This window comes from Pipistrellus hanaki (assembly GCF_964339955.1).
Source record: "Pipistrellus hanaki genome assembly, chromosome: 1".
Taxonomy (NCBI): domain Eukaryota; kingdom Metazoa; phylum Chordata; class Mammalia; order Chiroptera; family Vespertilionidae; genus Pipistrellus; species Pipistrellus hanaki.
Genome location: NC_140503.1, coordinates 29,200,209 through 29,222,041, shown reverse-complemented (window position 1 = coordinate 29,222,041; position 21,833 = coordinate 29,200,209). Strand labels below are relative to the sequence as shown.

Below are 21,833 nucleotides of genomic sequence, written 5' to 3'. Positions count from 1 at the left end.
TGTGCATGGCAATGCGACACTTGTAAACTTGGAAATGCATTAGAGTAAACCCTTACAGAAAACCCATCAGGTAGAGAAAGGGCCATGTGTGGTACCATATTTTCTCATTTCTTCCTCCAACTGGCCCCTCTCTATTTTCCATCTGAATAAGCAAAATTCATATGGTAAAATCTCACTTGTTCACATGATGGATTTAGCATGTTTTCAACGCAATTAAGGAACTGTCTTGAGACCTTACTCCAGGGACTGAATAATGAGTTGGTTAGAATAGCAATACTAATTCTTGGGGAAAGTGAAGAGCAAATTATACTGGTGAGTAAGCAGTAAAATTTTGTAGTAATGCCTTTTTTTTAAAAAGAATCAATGGAAGGCACTGAAAGGGTATAGAATTTTTAGGTATTTAATTATAAATCAAATTAATTTCTTTATTCACTTCTCATTTGCTATAAATGGTTTTGGTTCACTCATATTTTCTTTTAGTTTAGGGAGAAAGAGATTTATTCTCTCTAGAGGAAATAGAAAGTCTGTTCTTACAACTCTGTCTTTCTGAATTGTTTTCTGTGTACCCAACTTAGGGGAAGAGGGTTTGGATCTGGGTGAAAGCCATATTGTTGACTCCCTTGACTTCATTGAAAGGGTCCTCTGATAGCATAGTTAATATCATTGTTCCCCGACAGATCCTTTACTTGTAGATGGTTGGAAAAAATATATTTTCTTAATCCTCACCCGAGGATATTTTTTTACACTGATTTTTAGAGAGAGTGGAAGGGCAGGAGGAAGGAGAGAGAGAAATCCACGTGACAGAGACACATCTATTGGTTGCCTCTGGCATTTGTTCCGACTGGGGCCAGGGATTGAACCTGCGACGAAGATACATGCCCTTGGCCAGGAATCAAACCCTCGACCCTTTGGTCCGTGAGTTGGTGCCCTAAACACTGAGAAAACTGGCCAGCGCAGAAAATATTGTTTTAATGTATTTTCATGGAAAACTTTGTGCCCACAGTTTGTGGCTGTCTCATTTTATAAGAACAGAATAATTGTGCCTGTTAACCCATAAGCTGATAAATAAGTTTATGTGTTTCATCCAGTTCTTAAAAAATGAAACTGATGCTTGCTGGAAAGAGTTTGAAATCACGTCATTGCAGTTAGAAGAGCTTGAGAGTGACACAAAGAAGCCTTTTATAATTAAAACAAGAGACAAATTAAAGAAGAAAGAAAGAGAGTTCCAGATGACTCTTACTACCAGGTATGATTCTGAGGTCTAATACTAATGAATTTAGTAAACTTGTAAATGCCATTTTAAGCTAGGCTAGTATTGCACTAGTATGTTATTTTACTTAGCTGTCACAACACCCTAAGAGAGGCTGCCTTTATGATTGCCATGTTACTGATGAGCAAACTGGTAGGGAGGTTAAATAGCCTAACCAACCCACTCTGCTGGCCAGAGCCTCCGGTGGAACTTAAAGTCTGTTGAGTTCTAACGATCATGCTCCTCCCACCCTCCGCCCTGCGCATGAGTTTGGCCATGCTGCATAACCTCTCTGGGCCTTGATTTCCTTATTTCTAAAACGAGAGTGCCGCCATTAGCCTTACACATAGGATGTGTTTCCCCATTACATATCCCTGTTTTACCTTGGAGGAAACTGAGGCCAAGAATCTACGTTAACTACCCAGTTTATTATTAGTAGAGCCTGTTCTTGGAACTCTAGTGTGTTTCCATGAGTAACATAATTATTATTCATAATGAGGTTTCTTTGTCATCAAGGCAGCGTTAAATGGCATTCAGTAATTTGTATTTTACAGTTTTTCGTTTAGCGTGGTGTGTCCATTAGCTGGTAAGAACACTTGTATAGGAAACGACTCATTCTTTGGCACTTTTGGATCGCTGGGTTTGTGTTTTGATGCGATGATCTGTGCCTATCATGGCATGTATTGTTATTGGACAGTTACTTCCTGTTCTTGGTTGAGACGTGGCATCAGTGTATTTCATACGGTATCTTTAGTCTCTGTCTCCCCCTCACACCTGGTTCCTTCTGCTCCCAGAATGGAGTCTCTGGAGACGGCGCTGCAGCTCGTGGTGCCCGTGGAGAAGGCATCGCTCCTTCTCTGTGGCTCAGACCTGCTCCTCCTGCATGACGTGGCCGTTGCAGACTTTCGCTTCACCGATGCCGGTGGCATTTATCAAAACCTGAAGGTACACACCGGTTCTCACAGGACAGTCATAGAATAATCGGTTCCTCGGAGATTTGCTTATGCATGTTTATGCATCAATAATATGTATTTAGAATATAAGCTATGACAGAAAAATCTTTAAAAACTTATACTTGTTATTTATTTTTCAACTCTTTAATTCCTTTCAAATTTGGAAGTACTATGGAGTAACAAGATATTTTCTTTGAATTCAAAACGAAGGATTCCTTATGAATGCCCTCTCCAGTGACTGAAACCTTAAGTATCATGCTAGACTCATATGCATATATCAGCATATCCCACAGTTTACTTATTCCAGATCCCATCATCAATACAAAATAGAGAGGTTTTGACTTCAGATTATAAATAGATGTCTCAACAGATTATTGTCATTGAAGCAATATATATATATATTGCTTTTGGGGATAGAAACATCAGGAAGGGTATCAGATGGTAAAGCCTCTGGGCCATTTGGTCATTTGTAAAAAATGTTGAAACTGTCAGCCATGGTTAAACTGAGAAGCAGTTTTCTAGATTAAACCTAGTTACGTAATTTGAGGTCGGTTTCTTCCCTGTAGCCGTTCTTTTTTCTGCCTCAGCCTTTTCACCTCTTCTTACCTTAATTCTAGGATATCCAAGATTCCATAGCAAAACAGATAGACATTTGTAACAATTTGGAGCAGTTGGGCAACACTGCATTAAAGGACTTACACCCGCTTGACTTACGTGCAACACAGACCATCATCCTGAAACACAGATCGCAGCTCGAGGAGACGAACCACAGGATCCAGAGGAGCAGAGATGCCCTCCGGGCCTTGGAGGACTTTTTGGCTTCTCTGAAAACAGCTGCGCTCCCCGGTGGGCTGGCCACAGACCCTTCGGCCTCAGGTGCACAGGCGGCACCAGAAGGTACTTCGACAGTAAAAAATAAAGAGGGAGACATTTATCTGATGAAAGAGAAGGCCAAGCATCTGGATAAACGTTTGAAGATGCTTGATATAAGCTTTAAAGATGCTGAACGGGGGGAAGACACGTCCTGTGAGAAACTGCTCAGTGCTCTGGCCATCCCCTTAGTTGAGACCTGTGGCTCTGACGGACAGGAGGAACTCACAGAAGAAAACAAGTTGCTAGACACTTGTATTTTCAAAAATAACGAACTCCTGAGAAGTATCCTTGAGGTGCAGAATCAAATCAGTAAAATTGGTCTTAAGGATCCGACAGTACCAGCTGTCAAACAACGGTAAGTGTTGTTGCCATCAGTTTCTCCCCAAGGTGACACTTTTCCATATTTTCAAATAACTATTAGGTGAAACGAATACTCCTTGCTCAGCATTCTTTTCTGTAGACCTTTCCAGGCAAACTTCCTGTTGACATTGTGTCCTTACAAAGTGTTCCGTAATTCTTTTCTTTGTGAAAATTTCATTCTCACGGACAGAGGAGTGGTGAACTAAGATGTGGATAAAGTACACATGTTGCTGCAGAGTCGCTCTAGTGCAGTGTATTCACTGTGTTCTCTCGATGGGGGAAGACTGGGACTCTACACATTTGGTCATAAAGAAAGAAGTAGTTGCCCTGACCAGTTTGGCTCAGTGGATAGAGTGTTCACCTGTGGACTCAAGGGACCCAGGTTCGATTCTGGTCAAGGGCATGTGCCTTGGTTGCAGGCACATACCCAGTGGGGAGTGTGCCAGCGGCGGCTGATCGATGTTTCTCTCCCATCGATGTTTCTGATGCTCTGTCTCTCTCCTTTCCTCTCTGTAAAAAATCAATAAAATAAATTAACCTTTGCACTCCGCTGTCCCCTCTCAGGGGACATCGGAATTCTAGCATATCACTCGGATGTCCCCTCTCAGGGGACATTGCAGTTTATTAGTGATTACGGGGAATTGAGTTATTTCAACGCACGTTTCCGCTGCAAAGTAGCGTCGAGTAGCTGGTAGCCAGTGTCCAGAATGGTTCGGAGTGCAAAGGGTTAAGAAAAAGAAAGAAGTAGTAGCCGATGCACATGCCACACCTTGTCCCTACTTCTTCCTTGATTATTTGGCTTCATGCTTCCTCCCACCAGGATTAGGGTGGGGACTGAGTGCGAGGGCATGGGGTTGAGGTAAGCTATGGTTAGTGTTGTTCTGGAGACTGAGCAGAATTGGGGTAAACGAGGTTGGCAGCTTTCAATATGAGAGCTATTTTAGTTCTGCCATTCAGATTCGGCCTCCCTGTACTGATACCAACAATGTTAGGAAGAGGCACTTTTGCGAAGCTCCCCTCCCCTTAGTAAATCTCTCCCACGTTCTGTCTCCTCAGTCCATCTCTAGTCCTGCAGGTTCAGTGCTCCCTGAGGTCTTTAGCTGACCAAGCTCTTTCCTCTGAATGTCCCTGTGACCGCAGTCTCAATGAATCTTCCGTTCCTATAGTGCCCCAGTTCCTAATGAGGTGTAAAACGAAATACTTAATTATTGATTCATTATTAATATATTTTTATTGTAAATTTAGAAAGAATATAAGTACATAAACATTAATTTTTAAATGAAAATTACACATTTATAAATAATAAATTGCTTTCATTTTATATAGCCCCTATAGAGCTCATTTATCTATTTTATTTTTAATCCTTGCCCTAAGACATGCCTTTATTGATTTTAGGGAAATAGGAAGCAAGTTGATGAGAGAGAGAGAGAGAGAGAGAGAGAGAGAGAGAGAGAGGAACATCGATTGGTTGCATCCTGCATATCTGACTGGGAATCAAACTCTCAACCTGGGTATGTGCCCTGACTGGGAACCAAACCGAGATCCACTGAGCCACACTGGCCAGGGTGCTCATAGAGCTTATTATCTAGAAGGAGGAGTGAGATATCAGTATATTGATGCTGAGATAAGCTGTGGAGAAAAATTAAGCAAAGAAGGACTAGAGGGTTGCAATTCAACTAACGTCATTAATGATGTTTTACTAGAAAGTGACCTTTGAGTAAGTAACATGGGATGAGAGCTAGCTAAGTGACTTACCTGAGGGAAGAACCTTCTAGAGGGAGGGAGCAGTGGGTACAAAGTCCAGATATGAGAGTAGGCCTGGCATGTCTGAGGAGAGGCTCGGAGGTGAGGTCAGCAGTGCAGTGCAGAGATTTGAAAGGGTGTCAGGGAGATACTTGATGGGATGTGGCTTAACTCATGAAAAGTCTGTGATTACTTTGCCTTTTTCTTTTAAAGTCTGTGTGTGTGTGTGTGTGTGTGTGTGTGTGTGTTTATTGATTTCAGAAAGAGGTAAGGGAGAGAGAGAAAGAGAAACATCAATGGCATGAGAAAATAATTGATTGGCTGCCTCCTACTGAGGATCGAGTCCACAACCAGGCATGTACCCTGACCAGGAGCAACCGTGACCTCCTACTCAATCACTGAGCCATACCAGCCGGGCTTGGCTTTTTCTTTGAGTCACACTGAGAAATCATTGGAGGGTGCTGAGCAGAGGGAAATGAATTGTTGTTGTTGTAACTGATTCTCTCTGGCTGGTGTGTTTAGTATAAACTAGAAGTTAAGGGAAGACACAGGAAGTCCAGTTTGATTTGGTTCAGTAATCCATCCAGGTGAGGTGGACCAGTGGTGAAATGATGAAAAGTTTTAAGATTTCTGGATATTTCTTGAAGGTAGAGTCTACACAGTTTGTTGACACACCGAACATGGGGTGTAAAAGAAAGATTGAGGGTACCATTAACTGAAGTGACCAAGATTGAAATTGTCAGGTAGTGAATGAAAGATCAGGTGTGCTCAGTTTTAGACATGATAGGTTCAAAATACTTGTTTGACTTTCACGTATGGATATCAGTAAGACTCTTGAAAATAGATGGCATCAGGAGTTGGGAGAGAGGTCAGGGTTACAGGTATGCAATTGAGAGTGACTAGCATTTTGGAATGCTATTTTTAAAGCCATGAGTAGCAGAGTGAGTTGTTAGGGGTGGGAAACCTTTTTCCTGCCAAGGGCCGTTTGGATATTTATAACATCATTTGTGGGCCATACAAATTTATCAACTTAAAAATTGAGTTATATTTGTTCAAGCATTTAATGAACTCACCCCTGATGCCTTGGCAGGGCCAGACCAAGTGATACCGAGGGCCTTCGATGGCCTGCGAGCTGGACACTTCCCACCCTTGATTTATTTTTTTTTAAATTTTTTTTAATATATTTTTTATTGATTTTATACAGAGAGGAAGGGAGAGAGATAGAGAGTTAGAAACATCGATGAGAGAGAGTCATCGATCAGCTGCCTCTTGCACACCCCCCACTGGGGATCTGCCTGCAACCAAGTTACATGCCCTTGACCGGAATCGAACCTGGGACCCTTCAGTCCCCAAGCCGACGCTCTATCCACTGAGCCAAACCGGTCCCGGCTGATTTAAATAGACAAGAGGAGAGGTCAGTGTTTTACATTGGGGGCGGGGGCCATGGGCAATGAGGAGGAACAAGGCAGAGATGCTGAGGCGTGGTCAGTGGCGTGGAAGGAAAAATCAAGAGAGGCCTGGGAGCCACGTGAGGACTTTCAGGGACGAGGATGTAAGCACCTGTGCCAGATGCTGCTGACGAGTGAGGGCCGGTGGGGATTTGAGGGGAGCATGAGTTCAGGTGGATCCTGGGGGTCTCGTCGTGCTGTTTTGGGAGGAGCTGTGGGGAGTGAAAGCCTTATGGGAGTGGACGCGAGAGAAACTGGAAAAGAGCAAGCAGAGACAGTGAATGTCTGATAAAAACCATTTAGACCCTGGTGAGTGGCATTAATTGCTCCAGGATCAGCTTGCAGCTTAATACCCTTAACTCAAATGACTCTTTTTTCTTGATAGGGGAGAGCTTGTTGTACACAGGGTGGACATACAAGTTTTCCCTTCCTCCTCGAACCCTCCACCCCCTTCCTTAGCAGCCTTGTAGTGCTTTACTGTTTATCGCTTCTCTCTTCACCAGGCTCTTTCCCACTCATTTTGCACATCTACTCTTTCTCTTTTTCCTCACATGCATATACACACCCTTTGTAAGTGTGTTCATCACAGAAAAATGTTCCTGTTTTTGGTTTTCTATATTTATTTTAATAAAACCCCATATTAGCATAGTGGGAATGCAGAGAGCCTCCTGAACTCTGCAATAGCAATTTTTAATGTGTCATTTTTGTCTTCATAAACCTCCGGAGGACAAATTAAAGGTGGTGTGCTCCCCCTATTACCCTCATTTGTATCCTGTCAAATGGGCTGATGATTGGCTATCAATCTCTTCTCTTTCATAATCAAGAAAAAAGGCGTTAATCAGACTGGATAAGGTCCTAGATGACTATGAAAAAGAGAAGAAACACTTGCAGGAAATGGCGAGTTCTCTCCCACCATTCAAAGACGGCAGAGAAAAAGCTCTGAAGCAGCAGTGCCGGAACACAGCGCTCCTGTGGGAGAGCACCAAAGGCTCCGTCACCGAGAGGTAAGGACAGCACCCTCCCGCCTCTGCGGGTGCTCTGCGGCACCGTTAAAACACGTCCCCGGCGCCCCGCGCAGGGCACACAGCGGAGGGCACACAGGCGTTCCGCGCTGGACGCTCACTGGGCCGATGTCTGGGCAGCTCTGGAATCACAGATTGTGGCTTGAATGAATTGAGCAGGCTATCTAAGGAAGGCTAACAAACACACAGTCTATTCATTACCCTCCCCTCCCCTGAATTTGTTTTCTGTTGCTGCTGTAACCGGTTATATCGGATTTAGTGGCTGAAGCATGTCACGAGCTTTTATTACATTCTGGAGGTCAGAAACCCCCAAATCAAGCTTTGTTTCTTTTGGAAACTTCAGGAGTGAATCCTTATAATGACTAATATGGTCATTATATTTTATTATTAAAATATTATTATTATTATTATTATTGTCTTTTGGAGGCTTCCTCCTATAATCCTTATTTCCATCTTTAAAGCCAGCAGCTTAGCATCTTCTAATCTTGGTCTCTCTCTCTCCTTCTCCCTCTCCTCGGCCCTCCCTCATCTCAGTGGAAAAGATATCCTTGGATGAGAATGGAAAAAAATAGCTATTGCTGCTGTCATTCCCTGGGTGGCTCGGCTCTCTGCTGACTCCCCTTAACTCTGCTCTCAGTGGTCCTTTCACCACCGGACTCCAGTCGAGTACACTTTCTATGCTTTCCTTCCGGGACTGAGTGTGTAGTAGTCAAGATGACGCCTCTCCGTGGTACTGGATCTCGTCTATCCTTCAGTTTTACAGAGGAAGGGATTGAGGTTCTGAGATCTAAAGTTACTTACTACCTAAGGTCATACATCTAATTAGTTCCCAGCATAACGAGAAACCAGGTGTCCTAACTGCTGCGTTATCTGTACCACACTTTTTAAAATGGGCTAAATCTGGAACGAGTTAAGTAGACATAAACAACCTGTGCCTTGCTGAATCAGTATTGAAATCTCCAAGAATAATTCTAGGGAGGCACAGTTTCTCAAGATGATTTTTCTTTTAAGGATGAAATTGAGATGCCAATTCCTCAAGGAATTTAGGTTTCTTCTTGAAGTAACCTAAATTTACATCTAGGGTCTTTTTCATATCGATCGGGTGAAAATACGAGTCCATGGCTGTTCTTACCGTCCTCTTGTATGGCACATATGTGCTGTCATTTTTGGTTCAATTGGTAAAGCTATTATAAACCATGTCAAGAAGAAAAATCCTTCTGTAACTTATTGGTCATTATAAGGATAGTGAAAGAGAGAGAACAGTCTTGTTATTTTCAGATGCTCAGCTGTTTTGCATTTTCCCTTTTTGATAGCCTTGACCAGTGTGAACGCGTCTTGGAGCTCTTAAAACAATATCAGAATTTTAAAAGCGTCCTGACAACTTTGATTCAAAAAGAAGAGAATGTCATCTCCCTCCAGGCTTCATACATGGGGAAGGACAACCTGCGGAAAAGGATAGCAGAGGTGAGTCCAAGCGCCTAATGAAAACCCGTGGCCTTGCTCACCAGCCTGGCAATAAAGAGGACAATTATAAACGGAGTCTTTTTCAAAACTTGGTTTTAAAGAAGTTACTAGTGACTGTTTTTTTAATTTATATTTTATTGATTTTTTTACAGAGAGGAAGGGAGAGGGATAGAGAGTTAGAAACATCGATGAGAGAGAAACATCGATCAGCTGCCTCCTGCACCCAACCCCCCCCACCCCCACTGGGGATGTGCCCACAGCCAAGATACATGCCCTTGATTGGAATTGAACCTGGGACCCTTTAGTCCACAGGCCGACGCTCTATCCACTGAGCCAAACTAGTTAGACCTAGTGACTGTTTTGTTTGTTTGTTTGTTTGTTGTTTTTACCAAATAGCTAAGAATTTATTGAGTATGTCAGCAGAGTTAAAAAAAAAAAAAATCACCCCCAGGTTGAGGCTGGGCCGCCTCTGTCTGGGTTCGGCGCTGGCAGTGTGGCAGTGTTGGAGTCTGGGGGGTGGTAACAGTCCGAGTGTGCACTGACCTGTCTCAAGCAACCTGACACTTCATTGCCGTTTTGAGAGAATGACGACAGTGGGCCAATCCCCTGAGGTTAGTGGTCAGAGGGGAAAGTTACCTTTTTACTTACTTGCTTTCAGCAAAGGTGCGATTGCTGTGCCTGTGTTCATAGCCTCTCCAAGCACAACTTCCTGTTCTAAGGAGAATGAACGTTTTTGGACACTAGGTGTCATTCTCTTCTATGGTTTTATGTGGTATCCGTCAGAGTGGCAGAAAGGGAGGCAGCGATTACACCATCCCATTTGCTTATTCACCAGCACGTTGCTTTTCCTGCTGGCTTGTGAGCACGATGCTAACGTGCGGTCAGAGAGTCAAAAGCACGTGCTGCTCGGTCCAGCTGGTTGTTAGAAAGCAGTGTTGTTAAACCTTCCCCCTTGCTGAGAGCAACCTCAGTAGAAGCTTACATGGACAATTTATTCTTTTTAAAAAATATATATATTTTATTGATTTTTTACAGAGAGGAAGGGAGATGGATAGAGAGCTAGAAACATCGATGAGAGAGAAACATCGACCAGCTGCCTCTTGCACACCCCCTACCGGGGATGTGCCCGCAACCAACGTACATGCCCCTGACTGGAATCGAACCTGGGACCTTTCAGTCCGCAGACCGACGCTCGACCACTGAGCCAAACCGGTTTCGGCCGATTTATTCTTTATCTGGAACCCCTGTCCCTGAAGCTGCGGTGGCGCTTGGGGTGCAGGCACATGGCCAGGACCAGGGCGGAGGAGTAGCTCCTGTCAGGGACCCACTTTCTCAGACTCAGTTTCTTGAGGCTGACCAGTCAGAAAGGGGCTTGTTTAGATGGAAACCAGTTGTCCAGTGGTGACTGTGTGACTGGTTTTCCATGAGGGAGGCCTCCAACACCATGCCTGGATAGTTAGTTGGAGTTTCTCGGTAGCAACCTGTCCGGCAGAGCAGCTTCTGGGTGTGGTGGTCTCGGAGTCTAGGAGGCTCCTGTCCTCATCCCCCAAGGTGCTGTGGTTCCCTCGGTTCTCAGAGAATCCGGCACCATCAGCCATGCAAGGTCCCCTCACCCGTGTGTTCCAGTTCACGTAACGACTCTTCTGTGTGCCCCTGACAACAGTTTCCTGTTGGGCGCTCTTATTTTAGACTCAAGGTCTCGGCCTTAGTCACTGTCTTGTCCCCTAAGTCCCTGTCTTGTATACTGACCAGACATATCTAGCCTCTCTTGCTTGCAGCTGTTCTTGGTTTGTGCTAATCCTCCTCAGTCCTCGCGTCCTACCTTTGTCCTGTTACGTTGGGTCCTGTTACCTGCAAAAAAGCTCTGTCTATCCTATTTGGTGAGATAGCATCGGTAGAGTACCTAGCAGTGTGCCTGGGACTGAACCTCTTAATGGCGTCAGTCATGATGCCCACTGTGTGTGTGGTTGTGGGGGAAGAAAAAAACTCCTTTCTCTCCTCAAGTTTCTTTTTCGGCTGGTCTAATAGTCGAACCGACAGGAGACACATGAGCAAGAGAAAAGAACAAATGTAATACATCTGTTTGGGAACCCGGCCTACATGAGAGAGTCAGCGACCCCATATGCACCAGAGGTTCAGAGACAAGAAGGGAACTGGGTGTATAGGACATTCACAGCTAGGGGTGGGGTGAGGTGCCTTGGGGGCCTCAAAGGGCATTGCAGGGTGATACGCAGAGCAGATGTTCAGTAACCAGAAGTTTACCCTGCCCTATAGATAGGTCAAAAGAGGTTGTCTCTGATCATCTCTTTTTATGGGCCTAATGCAAGTCCATGTAGGTAGCTATGGGAGGGACAGGAGTTTTTCTTGAGTCTCTCTGCTGAAGTTGACTTTAGCTCAAATACTCTATGGGCCACAGAGGCACATCTTGGGGTAACTTGGCCTTTGGCCTATCTGCAGCTCTAAATGTTCTCGTTTCTCAGTTGCGTGAACATTCTTCCCGAACCCATAACTGTGTAACCAACCCTGTAATTTCCACCAGGAAAAATTCCTTCTGTCACCTTCAGGCAGGTGGCCCCTCTCCTGAATGACTCTCAGTGGGAATCTAAGTCCAGGTATGGGCCCTTCTGCCATCCTTAGTGCCTCTATGGCTGTTGTCTCGGTCTGTTTGGGCTGCTGTCACAAAAATACCACAGTTGGGGTGGCTTAGAGACAACGGAAATTTATTTCTTACAGTTTTGGAGACAGTTCTCACAGTCTATGACATTTTGCTGTTGACCCCCTTCCCCAAATCTGTGTTCTTACATGCAAAGTATATTCATTTCATCCCATCAGCCCACATAGTCTTAATTTGCTCCAGCATCAACTCTGAAATCTAAGTCCAAAGTCTCATCTGCATATCATCTAAATCAGATGTGGGTGAGACGCAAGGCACGTTTCATCCTGAGGGAAATTTTTTCTAGCAGCTAACCCATGAACCAAACAAATTATATACTTTCAAAATGCAGTGGTGGGACAGGTAGCTATATCCATTCCAAAAGGGAGACATGGGAAAGAAGAAAGAAGTAAGACGAAAACCTAATAAGGCAAACAACATTAAACCGTAAGGCTTGAGAGTAATCCCCTTGGCGGGTCTGGTGTGGCCAGGCCCGGAGCAGTAGCTGCCAGGCTGGGAGCGGCCAGGCCCGGAGCAGCCGGGTCTGGTGCGGCCAGGCCCGGAGCAGCGGCTGACAGGCTGGGAGCGGCCAGGCCCGGAGCGGCCGGGCCCAGAGCAGCCGGGCCCAGAGCAGCTGGGTCAGGTGCGGCCAGGCCCGGAGCAGCAGCAGCCAAGTCCAGAGCAACTAGGTTGGGAGCAGCAGTGACCAGACCCGGAGCAGCTGGTTGTGGAACGAACCAGAGCAACAGAGGCCAGGCCTGGAGCAGCAAGGCCCAGAACAGCTCGTTCCTCGCCTGCCCCTGCCCCACAACTGCCTCTCAGACATGGCTGGAAACTTTTGTGGGAACTTGAGGGTCTGCTGAATCAAGTGATGAAGGCTTAGATCTGGATGTGTTGAGTTAGTATAGGGCTGTGGTGTTGATCTGTGAGTGCCTTGGGTGGGGCCTGGATGAGGCTGGTTGACCTATTTGGAAATGTCTTTTGTGTGAAGTGTATCATTGGGCATGTGGAACTATTATTGATATGAGAAAATGCTAAGTAACTGATTTACTATCTGAAAAGGGATTTACTATCGGGGAAAGGGAGGGAGGAAGAGACTGAACATAAACTGCACCTATGGATGAGGACAATGGGGGATGGGGAGGGGGCGGAGGGTGGGGTGGGAACCTGGTGGAGGGGGGAAGAAATGAGGAACCTTTGTAATAATATGAACAATAAAGATTGATTTAAAAAAAGAAAGAAAAAAAAAGAGAGTAATCCCCTTGGGCCTGCTGCTCTGCCTTTAAGCCCACTGGATGGCCACATCAGCCCCCGGACGGCCCTCCCTTCCCCACTGGCTCTCCACAGGAGCCTCTGCAGCTCTCCTGGGCTGGGATCCTACACCTTCAGCGCCCCTGGCCTGAGGTCACACACTTGTGGCTGCCTTTCCTTCACACGGTGGCCAGGATAACTCTCCGAGTGTCTTTTATTAGGGTACTAATCCTCTTCGTGAGAACGCCACCCTCATGGCCTAATTACTTCCAAAGGCTTCATCTCCTAAGACTATTACATTGGGGATTAGAATAAGAGCTTTTTAGAGTTTCTTATTAAATAACATAAAAACTATATGGCTAATTAATGAACGGTAGAATTATTACTTAAGCCCAGATCTGTTTGACTGCAAAGACGTGTTTCAATCATCCCAATAGTGTCTTTCCCGAAAACGTATTTGAAGTATGTGTATGACAGAAGTAAAAATTGGTTAACTTTGCTTCATCTGTACCCCTTCTCAACTGTAATGGTTAGCTCACAAAAGGTTGTTTTAAAATTAATAAAATAACTAATTTTTAAATATCAAAGTCCAGGCATTAAAAAAATTTGTTATGTTGAGAATCTTACATCTAACATGGTGTCTAGCATACGGGCACTTTGTATATTTGCTGAAATAATGTATTATTTTGTGTGGAAGACATAGAAGTTCTGGTACACTGGTGTTTAGTTTTGTTCTCAGACACGTTTTCAAATGACCGGATAAAAGCAAATTGTAGTGCTGCTGATCATTAACACAACTTTCGGTCAGTTTTGTGATGACCTGGGTACTGTCTTCAGAAACAATCCGTTTCTGTGGCATGCATTGTCATGATGCTCAGTGGCTGAAAATGATACCACTGAGAACTTTTGTCCTCCGAAGCTATAGAAACCTGGATGTTTATCTAGGTCGTGGTACCAAGTTTCTACTCTCTTTAATGAAAGAGTGTGAGAGTAAGACTAGCAAGCTAAACTGTCAGGGGACTATTAAAGTTTGGGAAATGTCAGAGGGGACCTAGCTTTCTTTCTCTCCCCCTTCCATTCATCACAGAACAAAACCTGCAGTTCCTGTCAATGCAAAAGTACCCTCTCCTGCTGTCTTTTCTCTTCACCTGCTTGTGTCAATTTAACAACAAAATTCTCTGAATGCGATGAAAATTAGGATGAGTATATCCATCCTAATTTAACACATGTAATATACTTTACATGTGTTTTTATTGATGTTTTGAAAGAGAGAGGATGGGAGAGGGGGAAAGAGAGAGAGAAACATCAACATGAGGAAGAGACACATTGATGGTTGCCTCTGATATGCACCACCACCAGGCATCAAACCCACAACCTGGGCATGTGCCCTGACCAGGAATTGAACTGGCGACCTTTTGATTTATGGGATGATGCTGAACCAACTGAGCCACATTGGCCAGGGAAATAGATATATATGTGTGTGTATATATGTGTGTGTGTGTGTGTGTGTGTGTGTGTGTGTGTTTTGATTTAACTGAACAAACCTTCAGTTAAGGCAGGGAGCGTGCCACCAGGTTTTTCCTTAGGAGCTGATGTCCACAGCCACCCTTCCTTCTTAAACTCACCACTTCCCAGTCTCCTTAAATTAGTTTTGTGTATGATGTGCAGGGGTTTTAATTGTACTTAATGGGAAGAATAGGGAAAAGTTTGTCTACTCCATATTCCCAGAAATGGAAGTCTTTCTAGGGTGTGTACTTTTTAGATTTTTGTTCATGAGAAATCTGTTTCTCAATTTTATCTACCGTAATTATTAAAAATGTTGGTGTAAGATTCGTAAATTGAGTGAAACAGTAAGAATACATTAATCAACACTCAAATTTCATTTTAAAGATCATCGCCTTTTCATAAAAAAGTGTCTCAGCTTCTGTGTTAGAAATGATGTTGGAGTTAGAATCATAAAAGATTAAACTGGAAGTCATATTAAAGATCTTTTAGAGTTCTGTGTGTTTTATTCAGATGAGAACATTTTTTCTTCAACCATATGAAGATTCCTCTATTGGAGGAATCTATACCCAATTTTCTATACCATTGCATGGATATGCTTCTTTTTTGGTAGAATATAATTTCTCATAGACAAAAAAACACACACACATGATTTTAGATCATATTCCATCATGCAGAGTAGGAAGAAAGTTGGGTGTAGAATTATTGTTAAATCAGATGGTTAGGATTGTAAACACTTTTCATTGAGAAAGTGGGACAATAAAAACCAATAATGAAATCACGTTTCTTACCAGTTCATCTGTGTCAGTAGATCAAAACATGTTTTATAAATTTTTTACAGATTGAAATTGTCAAAGAAGAATTTAATGAACATTCAGAAGTTGTTGACAAGATTAACCAGATCTGCAAAAATCTACAATTTCATCTAAATAAAATGAGAACCTTTGAAGAGCCTCCTTTTGAAAAAGAGGCTAACGTTATTGTGGACAGGTGGCTTGATGTAAGTGATAATTTAATTGACTAGAAATTCTGTTCTGTAGCAATTATATTGACCTTTTCTGTTGTATCTTTTAGTGTGTTTGATCTGATTACAAAATTCAAAAATACTCATGGTAAAAATGCCCAAATAATTCCTAAGTTTGTGACTTAGGAATTATTAATATCTTAACATCCAGAGTTTTTGGCAGTGCTAACAAATGGGTCTATAAGTTAGTGTCTACAGGTGGTCCTCGGGTTATGTTGGACTCTACAAATGTCGTTTTGTGGTTACATTGCCATCTCCCATTTATTAAAAAAAAAAAAAAAAAGTCCGTCATTTTGACATATGTACATATGTGCCTTATGTTTTTAATTATTTGCCACAAATAAAGGTCAGAAATTTTTACCTTTCTTTTAAGTTTTTTTTTTACTGTTTCACTTGATTACTGCTGTGCCTGTGCTCCATGTGAGCGACGTAGGTGCTTATGTAGGTGGGTTCCGACTTACGGCAAAAATTGCGTTAGCACCGTAGGAATGGATATCTGACGTACCCCGAGGACCTAGTATAAAAATCCAAGCTCAACTTATTTAAAATAAACTTGTTATTATGTTCCTCGTTCATGAAAGATATTGATGTTCAACTATGTATTTATTTAACACATTTTTAGTTGAAAACTAATGATATCTTTTACGAATTACAAATTAAGAATTTGTGTTATATTTTTATCTGGGTTTTTAAAAGCAACTTTTATTTATTATGGTTTAGAAATTGGGAAGAGTATTGCTTTCGTTGCGTATAACCTGCAGCACATCAGCTAAGAGATTTTTTTTTGTAGAAAAGAGAAGTACATGATATGTTAAAGCTATTTTTTTTTGTTGACTACTAAAGCAAAATAGCCAGTAAAGGTAAACTAAATTTTTATTTAAAAATAGTGTTTGACTGAAACAATGGTTTTCATACTTTTTCCTACTAAATGTGTTATTTCTATACGTTAATAATTAATGTAGATAAATGAGAAGACAGAAGACTACTATGAAAATCTGGGTCGAGCTCTTGCTTTATGGGACAAACTTTTTAGCTTAAAAGATGTCATTGATGAGTGGACTGAAAAGGTTCTTCGGAAAATGGAATTACATCAGCTCACCGAAGTGGAAAGAGATATGCTGACGGTAATTGAAAAGAGAAAGAACACGGCTGCTCTTATTTTTTTTTTAACACGGTTGACATTTTAATAATGAGTTTGCTTTCTTTAAGCTGGGTAGAAAAGTCACAAAGAAATCTTTTATTTCTTTAATTATTTCTTGAGTGGGACCTTAACTGTGTTGTTTCCTTTATGATATCTGGGAAGATGTTAGCAAATAATATTCATCTGGGGTTCACAGATTCCTGGATGAAATGAACTTACATGGGAGAAATTGACCTTCCATGGGAAACATTCATTTATTTTCATGAATGTCTAACTAAAATGTAATATTTGCTCCAATTGTAAGTATAGTCAAAACATAGTAGGATGAACTTGCATGTGACATTGTTATTAACAAAATCATACATATTTTAATTATCTTCCATTATCTCATCCATGAAGGCGCTTGGGTTTGTAACTCCCAGGACTCTGTCAAAAACCAAGTGACTAGGGGCAATCCAGTACATTTTCTGTGTATTAACAAGAGCAGTCATGGTGCCAGAAAATAAGGTGTACAATAAAAATATTTTTATTGCAATTATGTGTTTTAGGCAGAGTTACAAGTCCACGAACAGAAGCCTTCAGAATTTTCTAAAAGAGTGGCTAAAATACAGTTTCTGCTTCAAAGCAGTGAAATACCTCTGGAATTGCAGGTAAGGGATTTTTATTTAAAAGTCGCAATGAGGGTACTCTAAAGCGATGTTCATACACCAGAGTTCGAATCTTAAACCTAAAATAAAGTTAGGGTCATTATTTAATTCACCTTTGTTTGATTCCTCTATTAAATCGAACCAAATTTTTAATGGTCAGCCTAGTTTACCTTTGTTCTACCAATAATATTGTAGGTTACATTCTTTATTTTTTATTTTTTATTGATTATGATCTCACATAATTGTCCTTATTCCCCCATTTCCATCCCAAACCCCTCCCTAGATATGCCCCCCCCCCAACCCCCATTGTCCATGGCCATTGGCTAGGCCCATATGTATGCACACAAGTCCTTTGGTTGATCTCTTCCCCTTACCCCATCCACCCTTACTTTCCCTCTGAGGTTTGAGAGTCTGATCGCTGGTTCTCTTATCCTTATTTCACAGGCCTCTTGTGTAGAGGGAGAGGTATCATGGCGTGTCTCTGTCAAGTAACAGGGGTTTCCTCAGGAGTTGTCATGGATGCAGGAAGGAAAATAGGCTCCAGTGACTAAGTTTCTAGAAGGAGAATCAGGGGTTTTGCCTCAAGTGTGAATTCTGTTGTGCAGAGACTTGTTGCGGTTTTCTGTAGATCGAAGTGCACGGTGGCGGAGTGGGTGAGCATGAGTCACACTTTCTGGGTGAGGTCCAGGTGCCACCACTCATTAGCCGTCAGATCTTGAGCAACCAACCTACTTTGCCTTCTCACGCCTGTATTTTTGTGCGTGCGTGCGTTTCGTGTTTACCACGATGCTGTGTACACAATGAATACTCAACAGATGCTGGCTATGTAATTTTTACTATATGTTTTTACATGTTTTTTCAAAAGAAATAATCCCTTAGTTGATAGGCTAGATAAAACTGGTTTGGGGGGAAGGATTCACACCGGTCTCATAAAAAGTCAGAAATTCAAGTTCAGTTCTCATAATAATCTTTTCTTTATAACAGGGGTGGGGAACCTCTCTCTGCCAAGGGCCATTTGGGTATTTATAACATCATTCACTTAATATAATCCACGTATGTAAATTTGTATTGCTTTGAAGCAAACTCCTAGGTTTATTGAATTTCGAGTCACGCCCGCGGTTGCCTTGGCAGGGCCGGACCAAATGATTTTCTGGGCTTTAAAAGGCCCACAGGCCGGATGTCCCCCGCTCCTGCTCTAAAGGCGCCATTCGAACGGTCCTATCAGTGATGGAGAACAAGGGAGAATTATAAGGAGAGAAGAGTTTATTCCACAGCGAAATGAAGCAATCTCAGCTCGCTTCCTAGCAGTGTGCTTTGTCTTAAAATCTAGTTCAGTTAAAATCTGTAACCGTACTTCCTGTGTTTCATGATTTCAGGTCATGGAGTCTTCTATTTTGAACAAGATCGAACATGTGAAAATGCTCTTAGCAGGAGAATCCAGCTCCTCTGCCCTCAGTGGGAACACAGCTGAGCTAAGGGAGGACCTCGACCAGGCCAAGACCCAGATCGGGATGACCGAGTCCCTCTTGAAAGCCCTGTCTCCATCCGACAGCTTGGAGATCTTTACGAAACTGGAGGTACCTCCTTCCCAGCTGCTTCCCTTCTGCAGCTCAGATTTACCTTCACACTTTTTTCTGACAGTCTGGCCTCTCGAGGTTAATAAAAATAGTTAATAAAAAATGCAAGCTTGGGGGAAAATCTCAGAAAAACAATTTGTGTATATTTGGCATTTTCACTTTTGACTTGCTCTGTGGACAGTAATTATTTGATATTAAATTGCAGTGCTTTTATACATTTACGGGCTAAGAGAAAGCAGATCCACTCAATAGAAAATTACCTATTTCTATAAAAACAAATGGAGATTTAACATGTGTTGTGACTAAGGCCATTTTAAGACTTAAGAGTTGTTTGTTTGTGTACGTAGGAGATACAACAGCAAATTCTGCAGCAAAAGCAAAGCATGGTATCACTTGAGAATCAAATAGGTTGCCTGACTCCTGAACTCTCGGAATTAAAAAAGCAATATGAAAGTGTCAGTGACTTATTTAATACCAAAAAAAGTGTTTTGCAAGATCACTTCTCTATGTTATTGAATGGTGAGTGCAATGTCTCCTCTACTGTGTTTCTGAGAATCTTGAAGTGTGAACAAGTACTGTGAACACAAAGACTAATCTAAGCTTCCCTTAGCGATGGTTGCACAGATTATATTTAAAGAAAAGTTAAATCTTTTTGGGGGAAGCACACATTAATCTATGCATATCATAAATAACATTCATTTTTTTCAAGTGCCAATTTCCCCCCCTGCAGATCAATGCAAGAATTTTAATGACTGGTTCAGCAACATTAAAATGAATCTCGAAGAGTGTTTTGAATCATCAGACACAAAAAAGAGTATGGAACAAAAGCGACAAAAGCTTTCTGTAAGTCATATACATTTCAATCAAAATTCATTAAAGGTAAAATACTAGAGGCATAGAACTGTATTTAAGTAGATAGGACAATAATTACTTTGATTTATTAATTTGCTTAATAGAGATAATATTTCCAAATAACCTGGCTTTCCCCAAATATTTTGAAACTGTTTACTGGGTAATGGTGCAAGTGGTTGGAACAAGTTCTGTTTTCACATCTATTCTAAGATGCTGTGTACTAAGAGTTTGCTGGTGAACTCAGTTGTGTTAAAGTCATATTTGATAAAAAGTAAAAAAATTATCTCATTTGGATTTTGACATTCCTTTACTTTCCTGAAAGAGATTTCTTCATTTTTTAAGTTTTTCTAAACATATATTTCTTTTAAAAATTGCAGTTGAACTTTAATACACTGCTGGGAAGGGTATAGTGGAGGGTGGCCTGAAATGAATGGCAGAGTGCCTGCACGTTTGAAATGCGGGTGGCACCCTTAACTCTGACCACCTCGGGGAAATCATCTAGTGCTTCAGTTTGTTTTTTTGTTTTGTTTTGTTTTGTTTTTTTGTTTGTTTTTAAATATATCTTATCGATTTTGTACAGAGTGGAAGGGAGAGAGATAGAGAGTTAGAAACATCGATGTGGGAGAGTCATCGATCAGCTGCCTCTTGCACACCCCCCACTGGGGATATGCCCGCAATCAAGGTACATGCCCTTGACCGGAATCGAACCCGGGGCCCTTCAGTCCCCAAGCCGATGCTCTATCCATTGAGCCAAACCGGTCCCGGCTAGTGCTTTAGTTTTGAGAATAGCCCAGCCAGTGTTGCTCAGTGGTTGAGTGTCAACCTATGAACCAGGAAGTCAAAGTTCAATTCCTGGTCAGGGCACATGCCCGGGCTTTGGGCTCTATCCCCAATGTGGGGCTTGCAGGAGGTGGTTGATCAATGATTCTATCGCATCATTGATGTTTCTATCCCCCCCCTCCCTTCCTCTCTGAAATCAGTAAAAAATGTAGAAAACAAACAAAAAGAGAATAAGCCGTACTCTCATCTTATTGATGGCATTTCATGTTCCCTGACCTGTTGATTTGATACCGTTCTTCACTGCCTCTCTTCTATTTTTTTCCTTTCTATTTTTTTTTTTTTTTTTTTTTTTTAGTTTAAAGTCCTGACTTTGCTTTTGCCTTTAACTTCACCCATTGTGTGAGACTTAGCAAACTTTTTAGCACAAACATTGAAATAAAATTCTCATTCGGACAAAGTTAAATAGAAAAAAAAGCCTGTGTGGTTTTACATATTGGTTACCAGAAAGAGATGAGTATTTGGGAGACGCTAGTACAGCCAAGCAAGAAAAATGCAGCCTTTCCTGTCTCAACTCCTACTGACCTTCACAGCGGCACCTCGTTGTTCTGCTTGACTCCATCACCAGGAAGTCAGCTGTATGCACACGTCGTAGGACTCATAGAATTCGTCTTTCAGTCATTTGCCATTGACGTTAGTTGTTTCTCCACAGGCCTTCCTTTGGATAGGATGTCAAGAAGGTGGCTGTGCATGTCCTGGCTTGGAAAGTGCCGTGGGGATGGCAGAGACCATCCTTAGGCTTGCCAGCAGGACATAATTGACTTTGTGTCTTTTTTTTTTTTAATAGGATTTCTTGACTCTTGAAGGACGAGGCAGTCAAGTACAGCAGGTGGAAACGGTAGTGAATCGTGTGAGGAAGCATCTGCCCAAAGCACGTGTTAAGGAGCTCAACAGTTGGATTATACACCAAGAAATCGACTTAGAAAAAATGGAGTCCGTATGCCAGGTGCGAGCAAAGGAGCTCGATGACTGCTTGCAGCAGCTGCTGAGGTAGGAAATAGAGGTGACGCCTAAACAGCATGTTCTCTATGGCACCTGTGTATGTACTCTGCCTCCGTACAGCTAGCATTGGGATATACAGTACACACAGATTTCGCAAACAAAATGCGTGCTTTCAAATCTAAGTTTGGCTCTAGGAAAATGGAAGTTTAGAGAATTCTTCAAGTTATTTAATATGGCAAAGGTTTAGGGGAGAGTCTGAAAATCTTTTCTGTTTGTTTCCTGTTCTTTAGGATA

The 21,833-nt window shown here is 42.2% G+C and overlaps 1 protein-coding gene across 4 annotated transcripts in view; it reads left to right on the top strand.

Annotated features, from left to right (window-relative positions):
* The window catches only part of SYNE2 (spectrin repeat containing nuclear envelope protein 2), a 299,775-nt gene that overhangs the window by 116,356 nt on the left and 161,586 nt on the right, over positions 1 to 21,833 (top strand). For all 4 annotated transcript variants that reach the window (XM_084866238.1, XM_084866237.1, XM_084866235.1 and 1 more), the window contains 12 exons: positions 1,089 to 1,246; positions 2,044 to 2,194; positions 2,820 to 3,430; positions 7,451 to 7,630; positions 8,962 to 9,112; positions 15,361 to 15,519; positions 16,506 to 16,667; positions 17,233 to 17,334; positions 18,708 to 18,908; positions 19,256 to 19,427; positions 19,639 to 19,751; positions 21,385 to 21,587. In XM_084866238.1, coding sequence (XP_084722364.1) covers positions 1,089 to 1,246; positions 2,044 to 2,194; positions 2,820 to 3,430; positions 7,451 to 7,630; positions 8,962 to 9,112; positions 15,361 to 15,519; positions 16,506 to 16,667; positions 17,233 to 17,334; positions 18,708 to 18,908; positions 19,256 to 19,427; positions 19,639 to 19,751; positions 21,385 to 21,587 — 2,363 coding nt within the window. The remainder of the gene's footprint in view (positions 1 to 1,088; positions 1,247 to 2,043; positions 2,195 to 2,819; positions 3,431 to 7,450; positions 7,631 to 8,961; positions 9,113 to 15,360; positions 15,520 to 16,505; positions 16,668 to 17,232; positions 17,335 to 18,707; positions 18,909 to 19,255; positions 19,428 to 19,638; positions 19,752 to 21,384; positions 21,588 to 21,833) is intronic.